The sequence below is a fragment of the Perognathus longimembris genome, chromosome 17, assembly GCF_023159225.1.
Source record: "Perognathus longimembris pacificus isolate PPM17 chromosome 17, ASM2315922v1, whole genome shotgun sequence".
In the NCBI taxonomy this organism is placed as follows: Eukaryota; Metazoa; Chordata; class Mammalia; order Rodentia; family Heteromyidae; genus Perognathus; species Perognathus longimembris.
In genome coordinates, this window is record NC_063177.1 from 6716570 (window position 1) to 6734761 (window position 18192).

At 42.1% G+C, this 18192-nt stretch overlaps 1 protein-coding gene across 2 annotated transcripts in view; it reads right to left on the reverse strand.

Moving 5' to 3' along the window:
• The window catches only part of Dnah2 (dynein axonemal heavy chain 2), a 128465-nt gene that overhangs the window by 101421 nt on the left and 8852 nt on the right, over positions 1–18192 (reverse strand). Inside the window, exons 3-5 of one of the 2 annotated variants that reach the window (XM_048365884.1) lie at positions 17325–17377; positions 13828–13998; positions 2224–2452 (exon numbers count right to left, since the gene is read on the reverse strand). In XM_048365884.1, coding sequence (XP_048221841.1) covers positions 2224–2452; positions 13828–13998; positions 17325–17377 — 453 coding nt within the window. Of the gene's footprint in view, positions 1–2223; positions 2453–13827; positions 13999–17324; positions 17378–18192 lie in introns of those variants that run through there. The other variant, XM_048365885.1, reaches the window with a different exon arrangement.

Below are 18192 nucleotides of genomic sequence, written 5' to 3' on the forward strand. Positions count from 1 at the left end.
GGATAGTCTTACCAGAAGATCACAGTAGCTCAATAGCTATGTACATATTAACATGTAAGATGATGCTAAGTGAAATGAACTCCAAGTTATGAAAATAAGTGGTTTCACATTGGTGTTATTTTCAATGTACCATGTAAAATTATGCCATTTTCTTTTGTCTTTCTTCCCCAGGATTTTACCCCTGATGTCACTGATGCTGATTTAGGTACCCTGGGTATGGTATATACCCTTATTGAGACTAGGGAAGGGAAGGGGAACATCAAAATAGAGAGACATGGGTAAAAGGTGAACCAATGCAGCAGTAATACTTACAAAACTATATGCTGTAAACCAACAGTACAACTCATGGGTGGAGAGAAATGGGGAGAGGGGAAAGAGGGAGAAAAATGAGGGAAGAGGTAATAAGCTTGATAAGAAATGTACTCACTGCCTAATGTATGAAACTGTAACCCTTGTATATCACTTTGACAATAAATTAATTAAAAAAGAAAAAAAAAAGTTCATTGACAGTGCCCAGGCCCTGAGTTCAAGCCCCAGGACTTGCAAAAAAAAAAAAAATCGGAGATATGACAGAAAACAAGAGGGAAGCCTCATGGATGGATAATAAGAAATTATCATAAAATATAATTTCAAAGATCTGTTCTATTCCCTCTACTTTCACAGTATGTGCAAGTCCCTAATGCCTCACTATCTACATTTATCTTTACACCATGTGTAGAAATTTCCAGTTCTGTATTTGAGCAGACCTGACTAAACAATTCTATAAAAAATAAGCTGTATCTGGATTAGAAGCATGTGTGTGTGTGTGTGTGTGTGTGTGTGTGTGTGTGTGTATCTGTCTGTCTGTCTGTATGTATGTATGTCTGTACCAGGGCTTGAATTCAGAGCCTCATGTGCAAACAGCTTTCTTGTTAAGAGCTGGTATTCTCACCCTTGAGCCATTCCTCCAGCCCAGCTATTTGCTAGGTAATTGGAGATAGAATATCAAAGACATTTCTACCCAGGCTTACTTTGAACTTCGATCTTCCAGGTCTCAACCAGGTGAGTAGCTAGGATTTTACGCACAAGCCACTGTCACTCCGATTCAATGTTCTTTTTTTCCCATCATTATAATCTATCAGAAACTGTTTTTGGTAGTGCTGTGGATCAAACCTAGGGCCTTGGGCATGCTAGGCTAGCACTGTAACACTGAACTAAATGGTATAGCCTGAGACTGACTTATTATCCAATAATATCCTTTCTTTTTGGTTTGTTTTTTTTCTGGGAGATTGTTTGTTGTTGTTTTTTGTTGTTCCATGGGTTTGGTAACTAACACCAAAAAGCAAAAAAAGAAGATTCTTTTAGGTATTGGTTCTGAGTATTAATAACAAGGCTAGTGGCAAGACTCTGGCTAAGCATGGCCTTCTCATGTGTGAGGCCTGGTGTGCAACATGCAGATAAACGAAACAAAGTATATTACATCCTTGTCCACTCATTTGGGGCATTTCACTTTTGTTTTTTTGCCAGTCCTGGGGCTTGAACTCAGGACCTAGGCACTGTCCCTGAGCCTCTTTATGCTCAAGGATAGTGCTCGACCACTTGAGTCACAGCACCACTTCCATTTTTCTGAGTAGTCTATTGGATATAAGAATCTCACAGAGGCTGAGAGTATGGCCTAGTGGCAAGAGCGCTTGCCTCCTACACAGGAAGCTCTCAGTTCGATTCCCCAGCACCACACATATGGAAAACGGCCAGAAGGGGCGCTGTGGCTCTGGTGGCAGAGTGCTAGCCTTGAGCAAAAAGAAGCCAGGGACAGTGCTCAGGCCCTGAGTCCCAGGACTGGCAAAAAAAAAAAAAAAAAAAAAAAAAAAAGAATCTCACAGACTTTCCTGCCAGGGCTGGCTTTGAACTGTGATCCTCAGATCTCAGCCTCTTTTTTTTTTTTTTTTTTTTTGCCAGTCCTGGGGCTTGGACTCAGGGCCTGAGCACTGTCCCTGGCTCCTTTTTGCTCAAGGCTAGCACTCTGCCGCTTGAGCCACAGCGCCACTTCTGGCCATTTTCTGTATATGTGGTGCTGGGGAATCGAACCCAGGGCCTCATGTATATGAGGCAGGCACTCTTGCCACTAGGCCATATCCCCAGCCCCCAAGATCTCAGCCTCTTGAGTAGCTAGGATCACAGGAGTGAGTGGGGCATTCCACTTTTACTGAGCAGGATGCACTGCCCACCGGACTTCCCACTCACCTGTCAGGCAAGCCAAGAACCTGTGCAGATGTGAAGCAAAATGATTTCGAATGCTCTCAGGCCAGGTTGTATTTGCAAAGATCTGAGGGACATAGACACCGCTGAGCAGTCGGAGCAAGGCCGGGATGTAGGGACCCCGCACTGTCCCAAACTGCACTATTGACCGGAAGTTCTCAGGAGTGATGGGAACCGGTTCTTGGCGAATGAAGTAGACAAGCTGATTCTGGGTCTGTGTGATGACAGTAGATCAGAGTTCAGTGTCCAGGTTCCACCATAATGCCCCCCAAATCAGGCTCCCATCATGATAGTTCCTTGTCACCATCCCTTAGTACATCCTGTTCCTTTTCCTTTTCTAAATAAGTCAGAAGGACCAGCGCCAGTGGCTCACATCTATAATCCTAGCTACTCAAGAGTCTGTGATCTGAGGATCAAAGTTCAAAGTCAGCTTGGCAGGAAAGTCCATGAGATTCTTATCTCCAAGTTACTAGCAAAAAGCTGGAAGTGGTAGTGGGGCTTAAGTGGTAGAACACCAACCTTGAGCAGAAAAAGGTCAGGGACAGTGCCCAGGCCTTGAGTTCAATCCCTAGTACCAGTACAATTAGACTAAGTTTTCTCTGTTTTGTCAAACTTGGCTCCAGAGCCTAGTAGAGTGGTAGGGACATATGAAATCCTCAGGAAATGTCAGGTGAATAGATAAATAAGACACCAGAGAATAGATAAAGCATTTCAGCTAGGGGAAGAGTAGAAATAAGGAGGATTGGAGCCAGGCACTTGTGGGTCATACCTCTAATCCCAGCTACTCTGGAGGCTGAGATCTGAGGATCGTGGTTGGAAGCCAGCCTGGGCAGAAAAGTCTGTAAGATTTCTATTTCCAATTAACCACCAAAAAGCCAGAGGTGGAGCTGTGGCTCAAGTGGTAGAACAATAGCCTGAGGTGAAAACTAAGTGCCCTGAGTTCAAGCCTAGGACCAGCACACACACACACACACACACACACACACACACACACACACAGCTCAGGAACAGTACCTAGGTCCTGAGTCCTGAGTTCAAACGCCAGAACCAGCCCCCCTTCCTCCAAAAAAAGACGACTGGAAGTAAGAGACAAAATGAATTGTCTCAAATTTTTTATTTCAATTGCATATGCTTTTTCCAATTTTTAATTCAATATTTTCATTGTAAAGGTGATGTATAGAGGGGTTACAGTTTTGTAAGTCAGGTAAAGAATACACTTCTTTTTTGACAATATCACCCCTTCCCTCACTCTCTCCTAGTTTTTCCCCTCCATCCAATTTTCGTTTATCTTTTGATAAACGTAGTTGCTTATACTTGGAAATGTGTCACTTTCATTACTTTCCTCTAATCATTTCAGATTTAAAGGTGTGACTGCTACATACATAGAAATGTCATTCCCACCCTAAGATCAGTTCAGCAGGTAGTGTTGTTTCAGTGTTTTATTTTGTGTGAATTTTTGGTTTGTTTTGTGGTGCTGAGGGTGAAACCAAGGGCTTCGCCCAGGCTACACAAACACTCTTCCACTGAGCTACATACATCGCTTTGAAAAGTTTTTACCAGTGTTATTGCTCTTTATAATTATTTTTTCTTTTGCCACTCCCAGGGCTTGAACTCAGGGCCTGGGCACTGTCCCTGAATCTCTTTGTGCTCAAGGCTAGTGCTCTACTATTTGAGCCACAGCACCATTTCTGGCTTTTTCTGAGTAATTTATTAGACATAAGAGTCTTGCAGACTTTCTTTCCCAAACTGGCTTGGAACTGCAATCCTCAGATCTCACACTATGTAGCTAGAATTACCGGCATGAGCCTCCAGCAACCAGATAATTTATTTAATTTTAAAAACTGAAAATAAACAAAAAGAAGATATTAATAATTATCCATCTTCCTACTATTCAGAAATAATGCTTGGCATTTTATATCCATTTTTTCACTTTTTATGTCAATAAAAAGCTTTATTTAAGGTGGTAGTGGGGTTTGTACCCAAGTTCTTCTGATTACTAGGCAAGCTGTCTACCATGTGAGCCATTCCTCTAGCCCTTATATTCATTTTTTTAAACTTAACAGCTATTAATTTTATTAAAATGATATACATTAATTATAAATAATTAAAATAATATTGAAGGGCTGAGGGTGTAGCTCAGTGCTACAGCACCTGCCTACCATGCACAGGTTCTGTGTTTCATCCCTACCACCACAAAAAGGAAAAATATACACACATGAAGGTAAACCTGCAGGGCTATGCATTATGGCACATGCCTGCAATCCTGTCTACTCCAGAGGAGCCAGGTTTGTAGCCAGCCTGGGCAGGAAAATCCGTGGGATTCTTTATCTCAATAAACTACTCAGAAAAAGCTGGAAGTGCACTGTGGTAGTGCAAGTGATAGAGCACTAGCCTTGAGAAAAAGAACTCAGAGACAGCACCCAGGCCCAGAGTTCAAGCCCCAGCACTGGCGCACACATGCACAAAGTATGGTTCAGGTGGTACAGACTAGCAAGTAAGAGGCTCTGAATTCAAATCCAAGAACCATAAATCATTCTGGATTTAGTTAGAAGTATCACATTTAATTGTATTTTAATTTAATAGAATAAAAAGAAGTTAAAATAGATATAAGGGACAGGTACTGGGGGCTCATGCCTTTAATCCTAGCTACTCAAGAGGCTGAGATCTGAGGATCATGGCTTGAAGCCAGCCTTGGCCAGAAAGTCCCTGAGACTCTTATCTCCAGTAAACTACTCAAAAAAAGCTGGAAGTGGTGCTGTGTTTCACGTAGTAGAACACTAGCCTTGAGCACATAGAGGCTCAGGGACAGTACCCAGGCCCTGAGCTCAAGCCCCACAACCAACAACAAAAATTACTAGTCTCAGGCTGGGAATGTGACCTAGTGGTAGAGTGCTTGCCTTGCATGCATGAAGCCCTGAGTTCAATTCCTCAGCACCACATATACAAAAAAAGCCACAGGTAGCACTGTGACTCAAGTGGTAGAGGGCTAGCCTTGAGCAAAAAGAAGTCAGGGACAGTGCCCAGACCGAGTTCAAGCCCCAGGACTAGCACCAAAAAAAAAAAAGATTGCTAGTCTTCTTCTCCCAAAAACATTTTTTTTTAGTGGTGCTGGGGATCAAATTCAGGGCCTCACATATGCAAAGCATGTTCTCTCCCATTGAGTGCTATTCCTGGCCCAACTTTCCCTATTTTGCATTCTGAAAAGAAACTCCACCTCACAGAAAACTGAGATAAAAGCACAATGAACAAATACACTAATTGCCAGCACTTTGCTGTATTTGCTTTCTCTCCATTCTAGCTGAGCTGTTAAGAGTTAGCTGCAGGTGTTCACATACCACACCTTTAAACACTTCACATATATCTACTAAAATCCAGGATAATCTCTGACAAACCCACAACTATAATTATCATATGCAAAAAAGATTCAACCTAATGTTTTATACAATTCAACTTTTCCCAGTGCCCTGAATTATGTAAGTGATAGCTGGTTTGTTTCCTATCTGTAGTTGGATCAAGGACCATCAATGGCCATGTCTCTTTAGTCTCCTTTCCTTTCAAACAATTCTCTATCCTTTTCTTTCATTCATAACTTTGATATTTCTGCCGCTTTTTTGGTGGGGGGGGGGGGGGGGAATGTCGTCCTGGGGCTTGAACTCAGGGCCTGGGCAGCACTGTCTCTGAACTTCTTTTTGTTCAAGGCTAGCTCTCTACCACTTGAGCTACACTACCACCACTTCTGGCTTTTTTGGTAGTTTAGTGGAGATAAGAGTCTCACAGACTTTTCTGCCTGGGCTGGCTTTAAACTTAGATCCTCAGATCTCAGCCTCCTGACTAGCTAGGATTATAGGTGTGAGCCACCAGCACCTGACTAACTTTGATATTTCTTTCTTTTTCTTTTTTTTTTTTTTTTGCCAGTCCTGGGCCTTGAACTCAGGGCCTGAGCACTGTCCCTGGCTTCTTTTTGCTCAAGGCTAGCACTCTGCCACTTGAGCTACAGCGCCACTTCTGGCCATTTTCTATATATGTGGTACTGAGGAATTGAACCCAGGGCTTCATGTATATGAGGCAAGCACTCTTGCCACTAGGCTATATTCCCAGCCCCTAACTTTGATATTTCTAACAATCCAAGACAGTTGTTCTCAAAAATAGTAGTCAATTTGGATCCATGCAAGTGTAGGTATAGCTCAAGAGGTAATGTGCTAGTCTTGAGTGAAAAAGTCAACTGAGAGCTCAGGACCTGAGGTCAAGCCCCACTATTGGCTAAAACTAAACAAAACACTAGTAGATTTGTCAGATTATTAGATCATTACCTCATTATTAGATTAAGGTTAAATATTCTTAGTAGAATATTACAAAAGTGATGTTCCCAAAGATTTAATATTCTCAAACAGGGGAAAGTAAATAGAGAAGGTGAAAGGAGGGTGAATATGGTGGAAATACTTTATATGTATATAAAAATGGAACAATGAGACCAGTTGAAATTGTTTTAAGAAGTGGGGATAAGAGTGACAGAGGGCCAGAAGCTGGTGGCTCATACCGGTAATCCTAGCTACTAAGGAGGCTGAGATCTGAGGATTGCAGTTCAAAGCCAGACCAGAAAAGTCCCTGAGACTCTTATCTCCAGTTAACCACCAGAAAACCGGAAGTGGCACTGTGGCTCAAGTGGTAGAGAACTAGCCTTGAGCTGAAGAGCTCAGGGACAGTGCCCAGGCCCAGAGTTCAAGCTCCACAACTGACAGAAAGAAAAAAATAAATAAGGTGACAAAGGATATGAGGTTGATGGGTATACTGTACAAATATACAGAAATGCCATAAATGAAATTCCCTCTTATATAACTAATATGCTAATTTAAAATCTTTTTTTGTTTTTTTTTTTTTTGCAAGTCCTGGGCCTTGAACTCAGGGCCTGAGCACTGTCCCTGGCTTCCTTTTGCTCAAGGCTAGCACTCTACCACTTGAGCCACAGCGCCACTTCTGGCCATTTTCTTTATATATGTGGTGCTGAGGAATCAAACCTAGGGCTTCATGTATATGAGGCAAGCACTCTTGCCACTAGGCCATATTCCCAGCCCCTAAAATCTTTTTTTAAGATAAGTAAACGCCAGGTGACAGTGGCTTATGCCTGTAATTCTCGCTACTCAGAAGGCTGAGACCCGAGGATAGTGGTTCAAAGCCAGCCTGGACAAGAAAGCCTGCGAGACTCTCAACTCCACCTAACCACCAAAAAGTTGTGGAGCTGTGGCTCAAAGTGATAGAGTGGTGGGCACACCTGCGTGCACACGCACGCAAACACACACTGTAAATTAGTACAAATCCTCCCATTTTAGTGGCATAACTAAAATGAATATTGATGTTAAAACAATTTTGTGAAATACAGTGTGTCCTTTGATTCCCAATTTCTTTTGCATTTCAGGGAAATTCTTTGGAGTTTATCTTTAAATTTATATTCTGTGTCACTTGTTGGTGTTCTATATTCCACTAGATCATCTATGCCTGGCTTTCAAGTTTTTTAGCTTCTCTCTAATTGCGTTAATGTCTTCGGCCTTTTCCTTGGCATGCGCTGTTATTACCTCAGGCTCCTCATGGGTGGGTGAAGGATTTTCAGCCATAGCTATTCTATTTCTCACCCTCTAGTTTTGTAACCTCCTGCTTTCTTCATTTTTTAAATTCTGTGCTCTCCCTTTGATCTTGTGCTCACCTTTTATCGAGTTGTAACTATACAACATGGAGCTGTTTTGAGGAATTTCCTGCTCTTCATTCAGTGATGCCCTCCTCCTTTATGTGCTTTGTTCGTTGTTGTGTTTTCCCCCCCTTAATATAATATGCTTGCGGTTGCCATGCAATTTTTTCTCATTTTGTTCAGGCTTGGGCAGCTCCATGAATTCATTCTTTTGGCTTTAACATACTGTGGGTGACTTCTGGGTGCCCCACTGTGAGAGACAGTTTATTTTGCTCCTTGGAATTCAAGTGAAAAGATTGGATATTTGATATTTTATTCTCTTCTCTCTAGACTAAGATGCTTGTGTGCAGGAAGGGGCAGGTGGCTAAGACTAATTTAAGACAGCATCAAATCCTTCTTAAAACACTCAGGCATGCTCTCTCAGTCTCTCTCAATTTTGTGAATGTTCCATGTGCCCTTTCACCTAGTTAGTGGACACCCTCCCAGTGGACACACGGGGTACCTAGACTTGGTACTTAAGCTTTCACACATTTATTGTTTGTTTGTTGATTACATGTGTATTCATCCTTGGCTTTTTCACTCAAGGCTGGTGTGCTATCACTTGTGCCATATCTCCATTTCTGGCCTTTTGCTAGTTAAATGGAAATAAGAGTCTCATAGATTTTTCTTCCCTAGGCTGGCTTCAAATCACAATCCTCAAATCTCAGCCTCCAGAGTAGCTAGGATCTCATGCATGAGCCACCAAAAAACACTTTTTCATCAGGAATTTTTTTAATTAAGGTAAATTGTTTATAGTTATTTGTTTATTGTAAAGGTTGTACATAGCCTTTTTGGTATATTTTATTTTTGCTGCCTTTATTATTTTGCTCATTTTGTTAGGTACTCAAGAGATTTTTCATTTTTGGTTTTTTGGGGTTTTGGTTTTCTTGTTTTTTTGGTGCTGGGAATCAAAACTCATGCCTGCCAGGTAATCATTCTACACATCTTCAGGTCTGGGAGTAATAATTTTTTTTTTTTGGTCAGTCCTGGGGCTTAAACTCAGGGCCTGGGCACTGTTCCTGGCTTCCTTTTGCTCAAGGCTAGCACTCTACCACTTGAGCCCCAGTACCATGTCTGGCTTTTTCTATTTGCATGCTAGGCAAGCACTCTATCACTAAGCCACATTCCCAACGCCTAATAATTTTTTTTAATAAAGTTCCAATTGGCCATCTTAACCAGAAAAATACAAGCAAGTCTATATTCTATTTGGAAACTTCGACAGGCTAAAAGAATTCTCTTTAATTGAAAAACTTCATGTTCCATATTTCCCAATTCTATTCATTGGCTAATTCCCCACAGATTTTTAAAGAAAATGCCTACATATCTTTCTCTGTATTTTCTATTTTCTGTATTTCTTATGTTTCTGTACTGTTGTTGATAATGTCCATTTTTGTGCTTTCTACATTTCTCTACTATTATGTATATTCGTGAACTCGTATAACTGTTTTAATTACTATAGTTTATGAAAATATTTTTCTATTCATAAATCTCCATTATTTTCCCTCTTATTATCTTCATTTTTTTCACATTTTTCTGGATACATTTTTAAATCCTCTTACAATGAATATAGGGAATGTAGCATTTGGACACCATATAGCAGCTGCATTCAAATGATCTACAAGCGGGCTGGGGATATGGCCTAGTGGCAAGAGAGCTTGCCTCATATACATGAGGCCCTGGGTTCGATTCCCCAGCACCACATATACAGAAAACAGCCAGAAGTGGCGCTGTGGCTCAAGTGGCAGAGTGCTAGCCTTGAGCAAAAGGAAACCAGGGACAGTGCTCAGGCCCTGAGTCCAAGGCCCAGGACTGGCCAAAAAAATAAATAAATAAACAACAACAACAAATGATCTACAAGGCACATGCTAACAGTCTCAGCTACTCAGAAAGGAGGATCACTTGGATCCACAAGTTCCATGGCTGCCTGAGCAATGTAGAAAAACACTATCTCAAACCAAACAAACAAACCAAAAAGATCCTTTTTTTCTTTTTTTGTATTTCTGAGACTGGGATTCAAACTCAGTACCTGCAGTTTTTGCTCATGGCTTAGCACTCTACCAATTGAACCACACATCCAACCCTAAAGATCTTTTTTTTTATGAAATATCTTTTTTTTTTTTTGGTCAGTCCTAGGCCTTGGACTCAGGGCCTGCGCACTGTCCCTGACTTCTTTTTGTTCAAGGCTAGCACTCTGTCACTTGAGCCACATCGCCACTTCTAGCCATTTTCTTTATATGTAGTGCTGAGGAATCAAACCCAGGGCTTCATGTATACGAGGCGAGCACTCTTGCCACTAAGCGATATTTCCAGCCCCGAAATATCTTTATACTATTAAGATTTCCAAGCAAGGTGCACTGTGGCTCATGCTTGTAATCCTAGTTACTCAGGAGTCTGAGTTCTCAAGGTTGCACTTTGAAGTGAGCCTAGGCAAGAAAACACATAAGACTCTTACCTCTAATTAACCACCAAAAAAGCTCAAAGTGGAGCTGTGGCTAAAGTGGTGGAGTGCTAGCTTTGAGAAAAACAGCTCAGGGACAGTACCCCAGACTCTAAGTTCAAGCCCCAAGACTGGCACAAACAAAAATAAAACTTCCACTCATTAACAGGACATGGCTGCTGGGCACTGGTGGCTCACACATGTAATCCTAGATACTTAAAAGGATGAGATCTGAGAATCTCAGTTCAAAGCCAGCCCCAGCAGGAAAGTCCTTGAGACTTTTATCTCCAATTAAACACCAGAAAACCAGAAGTGGCACTGTGGCTCAAGTGGTAGAACGCTAGCCTTGAGGTGAAGAGCTCAGGGACAGTGCCCAGGCCCAGAGTTCAGAGTTCAACTGACAAAAAAAAAAAAAAGCACATGGCTCCCCACTTAATTAAATATTATTGTATGGTCTGCAAAAAAGTGCTTTTCTTAAATATAAATCCCATTTTATATAGAATACTCATATTTAAATATGAATAGTTTTCCAATTTTTTTTCTTTTATGAATGAAATGTTTTTCTTATTGTTTATTTGTTTTGTTTTTGTTGCCAGTCCTGGGGCATTGACTCAGGGCCTGAGCACTGTCCCTGGCTTCTTTTTGCTCAAGGCTAGCACTCTGCCACTTGAGCCACAGCGCCATTTCTGGCAGTTTTCTATGTGGTGCTGGGGAATCGAACCCAGGGCTTCATGTATATGAGGCGAGCACTTTACCACTAGGCCATATTCCCAGCCCATGTTTTTCTCATTGTGTTTTGTGGCTGATGGTTATCAGTACACAGGGAGGGGCTGGGAATATGGCCTAGTGATAGAGTGCTTGCCTCCCGTACATGATGGCCTGGGTTCAATTCCCCAGCACCACATACATAGAAAAAGCTGGAAGTAGCACTGTGGCTCAAGTGGTAGAGTGCTAGCCTTAAGCAAAATGAAGCCAGGGACAGTGCTCAGGCCCTGAGTTCAAGCCCCAGGACAAAACAAAACAAATAAACAAAATCAGTACACAGGGGAAAAAAATGGCTTGGTCATGTCTGCAATCCTAACTACTCAGGAGGCTGAAATCTGACGATCGAGGTTTGAAGCCAGCCCAGGCAGATAAACCCAGGAGACTCTTATCTCCAAGTAACCAGCAAAAAGCCTGAAGTGAAAGTGTGACTCAAACAGTAGAGACTTATCCGTGAGTAAAAGAGACATATAAGAACACTAGGCCATGAGTTCAAGCCCCAGTACTGGCGTACACGTACACACACACACATGCACGCACGCGCACACACATACACACATGCACACACAGAGTCATGGCCTGTCTTGCCTTTGTTTAATATGTAATGCATCATAAATTGTTTCATAGTTACACAGGGTCATGCAGAACTTCATAATCATTTCCATTTTTGTTTATATGATGCCAAGTAGAGCAAAGCAATGCCCTTTCTCCAATATTTAATTTGTTTAATTTCAAGCTTACAGAGAAGTTGAAAGAATTTTATGAGTCACAGTACTCCCACCATCCAGATCATACCACTAACATTTTACGACACATCTTTCACTGACTCCCTACCCGAGGTCTACCCTTCTCTCACATATCTTCACATTGCTGACATAGTTATCTGCCCAGACCAAATGAAGCCTTCAATAGCTCTTTCTGGGATACAAGCCAAATTCCCTAGCATATCACACAAGTCGACGCCAGTTCACCTTCTCAGGATCATTTCCCACTCCTTTTTTTCTTTTCCCTGTAGATAAAGTGTTGTCCATGTGTTGTCAGGGTGAGAAGGTCAAGTGGAGGGGGAATAGATGGATGGAGACAGGAAGGGTGAGTGAATACAGTCACTATATTCAATGAATATATGTGAAAATGTGAGGTTTGAGTGGACTTGGGGAAGTTGAGAGAGAATGATGGAAGGAATGACATTGATAAAGATGTATTGCACTTATAAACTGATCTGTTGAACTGAAATCCCCTTTTTTGTGTGTACCAGTACTGATGCTTGAACTCAAGGTCTGAGTGCTATCCCTTAACTTTTTCATTCAAGGCTGGCATTCTACCACCTGAACCAGAGCTCTTCTGATTTCTTAGTGGGTAAATAGGAGATAAGGGACTCCTGGACTTTCCTGCTCAGGCTAGCTTCAAACTGTAATCCTCAGATCTCAACCTCCTGAGTAGCTTGGAAAACGGGCATGAGCCACTGGTGCCCAGCTAAAACTCCTTTGTACAATTGCTTAAGGATAATAAATTAGCCAGCCACTACTGGATCACCTGTAATCCTAGCTACTCAGGAGGCTGAGATCTGAGGATTGTAGCTCAAAGCCAACCAGGGAAGGAAAGTCCATGAGACTCTTATCTCCAATTAACCACCAGAAAACCAGAGTGGCACTGTGGCTCAAAGTGGTGGAGTGCTAGACTTGAGCTGAAGAGCTCAAGGACAGCACCCAGGCCCAGAATTCAAGCCCCACGACTGACAAAAGAAATAAGTAATAATAAGCTGAAAGTAGAGTTATGGCTCTAGTGGTAGAATGCTAGCCTTGAACAAAAAAAGCTAATGAGCTGCACTAAGGCCCTACGTCTAAGTCCCAGGATTGGCATGAATAAATAAATGTCTCTATCAAACAGTTTTATCTTAATAAAAATTATGGTTACCAATCTCATCCCTAACTCAAACATCACCTCCACCATCAAGCTTTCCACAATTCCACTGGCTTTATTAGTTATTCCCCCAAATCTCCTTATAAAGCTTTTCCTATTTATTCATCAAGGTATACTGTAGGGCTGGGTATGTTGCTCAATACATTCAGCCCGAATGAGGCCCTGGAGTCCATCCCCAACAGCACTACCAAAAAAAGTATACATATATGCACACACACACTTATACACATGTGTATATATAATATATACATAATAAAATCGTGTGCACAAATATAGTAAGAAATATATATGCTAAATACTTGTTTATAAGTCTACCTTCCCCACTAACACAGGATTATCAAAAGTAAAATGCTAGCTGTGTGCCAGTGGTTCACCCATTTATCCTAGCTACTCAGGAGACAGAAACCTAGAGGATAATGGCTCAAAGTCAGCCTGGACAGAAAAATCTACAAAACTCCATTTCTAATTAGGCAGCAAAAGGCCAGGCTGCAGGTGTGGCTCAAGTGGTAGAGCACCAGTAGTGAGCAAGATAACTGAAGAGAGCTTGAGGCTCTCAATTCAAGACTCAATATTAGCTTGAATTAAATATTAAATTGAATCAAATTTTATCCCGTCCTTCTTTGTACCTCTGCTTCCAGGTAAAGCAAACAACATACAGGGGGCTCTTTGGACCTTGGGCACTGAAGAAAGTAAGACTCCAGTGTGATAGATACACCCAGAACCTTCCCTCCCTAGAAGAAAGTTCACCCACCTGCACAGGCATGCCCAGTTCCAGCTTCAACCCAAAATAGGGGTCAATGTAGACAGTGAGGATGGGTTCCATGGGATCCTCTGCAAAGTGTTCCAGCATAGCATCGTGCTCCTCCATCCACGGGAATCTTGCCATTCCTGTCAGCATCATTTGAGACCGGAAGAGAAACCTCTACAGGGAGCAGATAGAGGCAAAAGCAAATGCTGTTAGGATGAGCTAATTTCTCATCCACCATCACATGCCAGAGTGGGAGAAGAGAGAAGCCACACACATTCACATGGGAAAGAGAAAGGGAGAATGACTGAATGATAGGTTTCAAGCTTTTGAAAAGCCGAGACAATAGATTCTCCTGCCTCGGGAAGTGAAAACAGAATGTGTCACAGAGGAAAACAATAGGCTACTATCATCCCAAAATATTGCACTTTTCCCTTGGCTGTAAAAATACATTCTCAAGCAATCTGCACCCAAAGAGAAAAGTGAATTAAGGGAATGTGTAGGATCTTCACCTGATCAAAGCAATTAAGAGCAAGAAGATAACAAGCTGAAAAAGGGGTAGGAGTGCAAGAGCAATTTCCTCATGAAGCAGCCCCCTTGGGAAGCTGAAATAAAGATAAGAGGTTGCATAAAAGTCTATTGGAAGCCAAGAGCTGGTGGCTCATGCCTGTAATCCTAGCTACTCAGAAGGCTGAGATCTAAGGACTGCAGTTCAAAGTCAGCCTGCACTGGAAAGTCCGTGAGACTCTTATTTCCAATTAATCACCTGAAAACTGGAGATGGAGCTTTGGCTCAAGTGGTAGAGAACTGGCTTTGAGCAAAAAAAAGCTCAGGAACATTGCCCAGGTCCTGAGTTCAAGGCCCATAACCAACAAGAAAAAAAAGCCTATTGAAGCCAGGTACTGGTGTCTCATACCTGTAGTCCTAGCTATTCAGGAGGCTGAGATTTCCGATTGCAGTTCAAAGCTAGTATGGGCAGGAAAGTCTGTGAGACTCTTATCTCAAACTAACCACCAAAATGCAGGAAATGGAGCTCAAGCGGTAGGGCACTAGCCGTGAGTGAAAAAGCTCAGGGACAGTACCTAGGTCCTGAGTTCAAGCCCCAGTATCAGAACAAACATACACCAAAAGAATCAATTAACAAAGCAGTGAGGAAGAAGAAAGGGAGGGGGGTAAGAGACTAAGAAACACAAAGAAGTAATTAATTACATGAAAATTAAATCATAACTAGAAAAAATAAACCTGTAGATCACTACTAAATAAAGAAAATAATGAGACGAAAATATAGCTTGGTGAACTTGAGAAATCACTCAGAGCCAGGTGTCAGTAGCTCATGCCTGCAATCCTAGCTACTCAGAAGGCTGAGATCTCAGGACTGCAGTTCAAAGCTAGCCTGGGCAGACATATCCAAGAGACTCTTTATCTTCATTAAAGATACACACACACACACACACACACACACACACACACACACACAATCCAGAAGTGAAGGTGTTGCTCAAGTGATAGAGCTCCAGCATTGAGCAAAAAAACTAAGGGATAGCATCCAGTCCCTGAGTTCAAGCCCCAATACCAGCACTAAATAAGTAAGTAAATAAATGAACAAATAAGTCACTCTGTCCTTCCCCCACTGCTCCTGAAAAACAAGAAGAAATCACAAAGTTCCAGATTAAGAAAATTTACAAGGCAATTGAATGTTGCAATTCATGCTTGTTAATCCGTTTCTTTTTCCTTTTTCTTTCTTTTTTTTTTGGCCAGTCCTAGGCCTTGGACTCAGGGCCTGAGCACTGTCCCTGGCTTCTCTTTGCTCAAGGCTAGCACTCTGCCACTTGAGCCACAGCGCCACTTCTGGCAGTTTTCTGTATATGTGGTGCTGAGGAATTGAACCCAGGTCTTCATGTATACAAGGCAAGTACTCTTGCCACTAGGCCATACCCCCAGCCACACTGCAATTCATGCTTGTGAATCCCAGCCTTCCCGAGGCTAAAGCAGGAGGGCCTTGTTCAAGACCAGCCTGTGTAACATAGTAGATCCTGTCTCAAAAAAAATTGGGCTGGGAATATGGCCTAGTGGCAAGAGTGCCTGCTTCATATACATGAAGCCTTAGGTTCGATTCCCTAGCACCACATATACAGAAAACGGCCAGAAGTGGCGCTGTGGCCCAAGTGGCAGAGTGCTAGCCTTGAGCAAAAAGAAGCCAGGGACAGTGCTCAGGACCTGAGTCCAAGCCCCAGGACTGGCAAAAAAACAAAAAAACAAAAACAAAAAAAAATTAATAGGCAATTATCTAAGATTTTTCCTGTATAATATACGCATGACCTCATGTGAAAACCCCCAAAGGCCCAATAAATAAATAAACTAAAAAGCATTAAACAGATATGCAAAGTCATAAAAGAGAAGATGCAAACGTGGGAGTGTTCTGTATGTGCTTAAATCAAGTAAAGTATTCAAATATCAGTACTACCAAAAAAGAACAAGACTGGGGAGCGGAGGCAGAGGGATTTCAAGTTGGAGGCTAGCTCAGACTTTGCCTTAAAAACCAAGAGGTGCACTGTGTGCTAGTGGCTCACAGCTGTAAAACTACTCAGGAGGCTGAGATTGGAGGATCATGGTTTGATGCTAGCCAGGGCAAGAAAGTCCATGAGACTCTTATCTCCAATTAACCACCAAAAAGCTGGAAGTGAAGCTGTGGCTCAAGAGGTACAGCACCAGCTTTAAGCACAAAAGCTCATGGTAGCACCCAGGCCTAGAGTTCAAGCCCAAGGACCAGCAAAAAAAAAAAAAAAAGAGGTGCAACCAGGTGCTGCTGGCCTATGCCTATGATTCTAGTTACTCAAGAGGGTGAGACTAGAAGGATAGAGGTTCAAAGTCAACCCAGGCGGAAAATTTTGAGACTCAGTCTCTAACTAAACAGCAAAAAGCCCAACTGGAGACATAGCTCAGCTATGAACAAGGAAGCTCAGTGAGAATCTGAGGCCCTGAGTGTAAGTACTGGCATCAAATTAGTAACCAAAAATTAAGTGTGTTCAACTTGTTCAGATGTCCATCCATAAGAATAATCCAGGTTGGGGCACACAAAGAAATCAAATAAAAGACTTGTTGGGCCAGGAGTTTGGCTTAGTGGTTGAGTGCTTGTCTAGCATGCATGAAGCCCTGGGTTTGATTCCTCAGTTCCACATACACAGAAAAAGCCAGAAGTGGTGCTGTGGCTCAAGAGGTAGAGTGCTAGCCTTGAGCAAAAGGAGCTCAAGGACAGTGCCCAAGCCCTGAGTTCTAGCCCCAGGATTGGAAAAGAAAAAAACAAATAAGAATCCGGTTAGTGCTTCACTTGAGGAACGAGGTATACATCCATTTTTCCTTCACTCATGAACTGGATTTGTGGTGAGCAAGTTACCAGTGGAGAATAAGTAGCAGAAAGAGACACAATTCCCTGTGCCCCTTCCCACCACCCATCTTTTGATTAATTATTAGAAATAGGAGCATCAGAGAAAGTCCAAGCTTACCACATTCACCTGAGACTCCTCTTCTTGTGATATGAGGGCCTCTGACAATGGCTCTGGAAAGAATAAAAGTACAAAAGGAAAAAAAGGTACTGCTTAGAAAGCTAAACATAGTCACCATAATTGCCCAGCAATTATGCCACTTCTAGGTATGTACCCAAAGACTTGACAGCAGAACGCAAGGAGATATTACTAACTTGCACAGCAGCATTGATCACAATATGCAAAAGTAGAAGCAGGCTGGGGATATAACTTAGTGGTAAAATGGTTGCCTAGCATACATAAGGCTCTGGGATCCATTTCAGCATTGGAAAGGAAGGAAGAAAGGGAGGAAGGAAAGGAGGGAGAAAGGTAGGAGGGAGGGAGGGAAGAAGAAACACCAAGTTTGTTAACACTATTTGAATTAACACTATAAATGGATAAACAAAATGTGAGATATACACAATAGAATATTATTCACCATAAAAAGGAATAAAGATATGGTCCATGCTACAACACAGATGAAACTAGAAAAGATGATAAGCTAAAGTAGACAGGTACATCAGCAGAATCATTATGTGACTCCACTAATAAGAAATATCCAGCCAGGCACCAGTGGCTCACTCCTGTAATCCTAGCCACTCAGGAGGGTAAGCTCTGAGAATCCCAGTTCAAAGCCAGCCCAGGCAGAAAAGTCCATATGACTCTTATCTCCAATTAACCACCAGAAAACCAGAAATAGCAGTGCAGCTCAAAATGGTAAAGTGCTAGCCTTGAGCAAAAGAGCTCAGGGACAGTGCCCAGGTCTTGAGTTCAAGCCCCACAACAAAAAAGAAAGAGAGAGAGCTGGGAATATGGCCTAGTGGTAAGAGTGCTTGCTTTGTATACATGA